This window comes from Pteropus vampyrus, unplaced genomic scaffold (assembly GCF_000151845.1).
Source record: "Pteropus vampyrus isolate Shadow unplaced genomic scaffold, Pvam_2.0 Scaffold25, whole genome shotgun sequence".
Lineage (NCBI taxonomy): Eukaryota > Metazoa > Chordata > Mammalia > Chiroptera > Pteropodidae > Pteropus > Pteropus vampyrus.
The window spans coordinates 6,739,570-6,742,109 of NW_011888806.1; the positions used below are offsets into that span (position 1 = coordinate 6,739,570).

Consider the following 2,540-nt stretch of genomic DNA (forward strand, 5'->3'; position numbering starts at 1 on the left):
AATCAAATGAACGATAATAGAAAATAAAATGTCACTGAATTTTGAGTCAGAAATCCCAGACTATTATCCTGAATTTTAATGTACACACTGTTTAAAGAAATTCCTTGAAGAAAATAACTGTTATAATTATAAAAATAAAACTATAATAAATCTAAAAAATAACTGATTCTTGAGCATAAAGGTGAAGAATTCATTATATACTTTCCTGACTAGCTCATTATCTAAATGACCATAGGCTGTGGTAGGGCAATGTATTCAATAGGAAAAATCAACCAAACATTCAGATTAGACTTTAGTGGACTGATTTTATTAGGACGAAATGACTAAACTACTTTTATTGTATCATATAAATAAAGCCTCAGTATCTTTAAAGTGAAGTTCATATCTCTCAATAGCTTTATAATAACAAATAAACATAGCAGCCGATGCCTTTTTTTCTTTACCTGATTTTTCCTAGGTTTGGTGTCAATTATTCTTTCTCGATTTCTTCATAAAATATTAGAATTTTAGAGCCGAAGAGTATCTTATAAACCAGAACTCCAAATCCTTCATTTAACATATGAGAAAAGCTAAGCTCCTAGAATATACCTGACCCCTGCCCAGTGTCATGCAGTTAATTAGTGACAGAAGCAAGGACTAACCATGTCTACAGACTTCTCTATCAACACTGAAAGACATTAATCTTAGAGTAAACCATTACCTCTTGCAGAACTCTCTTCATCTTTAACAATAACGTCTTAACAGCCGTGCAGTCCTGCAACATCAGTCTGAATGGTAGAGAATCTATGCCTCCATTTTCTTCCAAACCTTGCAGAGGCCAATCTGCAGATGGACTGCTGGGAATTCTGTTTATATGGGAACACCTGGCTTCCTGATCAATGTCTTTTGTTAATTTCAGGGAAAGGTTCCTAATAAAAAAAAAATAATAATAAACAAAATTACAATGTAGTATATTCAGAGCAGTATTTTCAAAGTTGTTGATCAATGTCAGTAGTGAGCTAGAAAATATTTTCTTGTCATCTTCACATTTGCTTATATTAGTTTTTGAGAATTTGAGATTTCTCGTGAAGATTATGAAATGAGTCAATTGTATATTTGGTGGTGTGAAACTGAATAAAGGAAACCTCCTTTAAAATGAAGTCAGAGAGGCCAGAGTTTTCACACACTACCCCGTGAGGTCAATTACACATCAGAAGAAGCATCAAGTACAGACCCCAACAGGAAGAGGTACCTTGCATTACCAACAAGAAGTGTCTCTATTACTTCCGTAGGAGGAAGATTTCTTCCTGTTAGCAACAACCCCAGCCAATGGGAACTCTCACAACTCAGCCAATTGGAAGTCATCATTACCCTAAATACTCACTTTCCTATGACATTTGTTCAAGCACCCGCTCCTAACTTCCTCTTTTTCTCTGTAAGTGATGTTCCTCTCCTTTGTTTGCTAGACTTGTCAGTAGTTTTTCTACACAATGCTTGTCCGGAATTGTAATTCTCTGTCTTCCTGAATAAGTTCATTCTTTTTGCTGGTAAAGTAACTGGCTGTTTTATTTTTAAGGTCAATGGTGGTAAGATTCAATGACAATCACTGTTAGAAAAAATGATTTTTTTCCCTAACTACAATTTCCTTTTAAAAATGTTGAAAGTCAACAGAAATCACTGAAAGATAAATTTCCTATGAAAGTTTTTCTAAAGATGCTTAAAAATAACCGGAAAGAAAAAAATTAATAAACCAATTTTGGTAATTATTATTTTAAAAGCAACCAACAATTAATTATTTGAGGGATTAAGAAAGACTAGTATGCATAGGCTTTTATGTGAAAATAGTGAAATAAATAAAAGATGTATAACTCCATATGTAATTAGCATTCTTATCAAACAATAGTTAATTTTTTAGCATAGAAATGTGTAGAAAAAGACATACACACATTTATTTTGTTCTACTTGATAATCAAATAGTATTAGAAAAATAATTCATTTGATAATCATTTAACATGGCTTATATTGAAATATATGTAAAAGAAAAGATATTAAGATTGATAGTTTACCAAATCTGTAGATCAGGTAAATATAAAAACTATATGAAAAGAGAAGCCTATGAAAATAGCCTTTTTAAATGAGTTTGTTTAAATTTGTCTCTAGTCCTTAAAACAAAGAGGTTTATATAGTAATATCAATTAATATTATAACATAGATCAGGATAGCTACAAAAAATAGTTTATGACTTATGCTCTATTTCAACAGCTTTTATGTATGTTATTTCTTGAATTATATGACAAGGTCGCTTAGCTACTTAATTTGAGGAAAAAAAAAAACATCGAAAGTTGCCTTGGAACTTGCCATCAAAGTCAAGCAAAGGTGCAAATAAAAAAATATATCCTCGGTTAATTTTATCCAAAGTTGATTATTTACAAATAGTATAATTTAATTTAAAAAGTATGTTAATTAGTAAAGAAAACACATTTTTGGATCATACTCAAATGTTTACTTGTCTTCACCGGTGTAATCATTGATTGTCATTGCCCTTTCAAGTGATAAGATAG

General features: G+C 31.1%; 1 protein-coding gene across 1 annotated transcript in view; it reads right to left on the minus strand.

The window, feature by feature from the left end:
- The window catches only part of CCSER1 (coiled-coil serine rich protein 1), a 1,102,883-nt gene that overhangs the window by 775,476 nt on the left and 324,867 nt on the right, over nucleotides 1-2,540 (minus strand). The window contains exon 6 of the mRNA XM_011356283.1: nucleotides 701-908. Coding sequence (XP_011354585.1) covers nucleotides 701-908 — 208 coding nt within the window. The remainder of the gene's footprint in view (nucleotides 1-700; nucleotides 909-2,540) is intronic.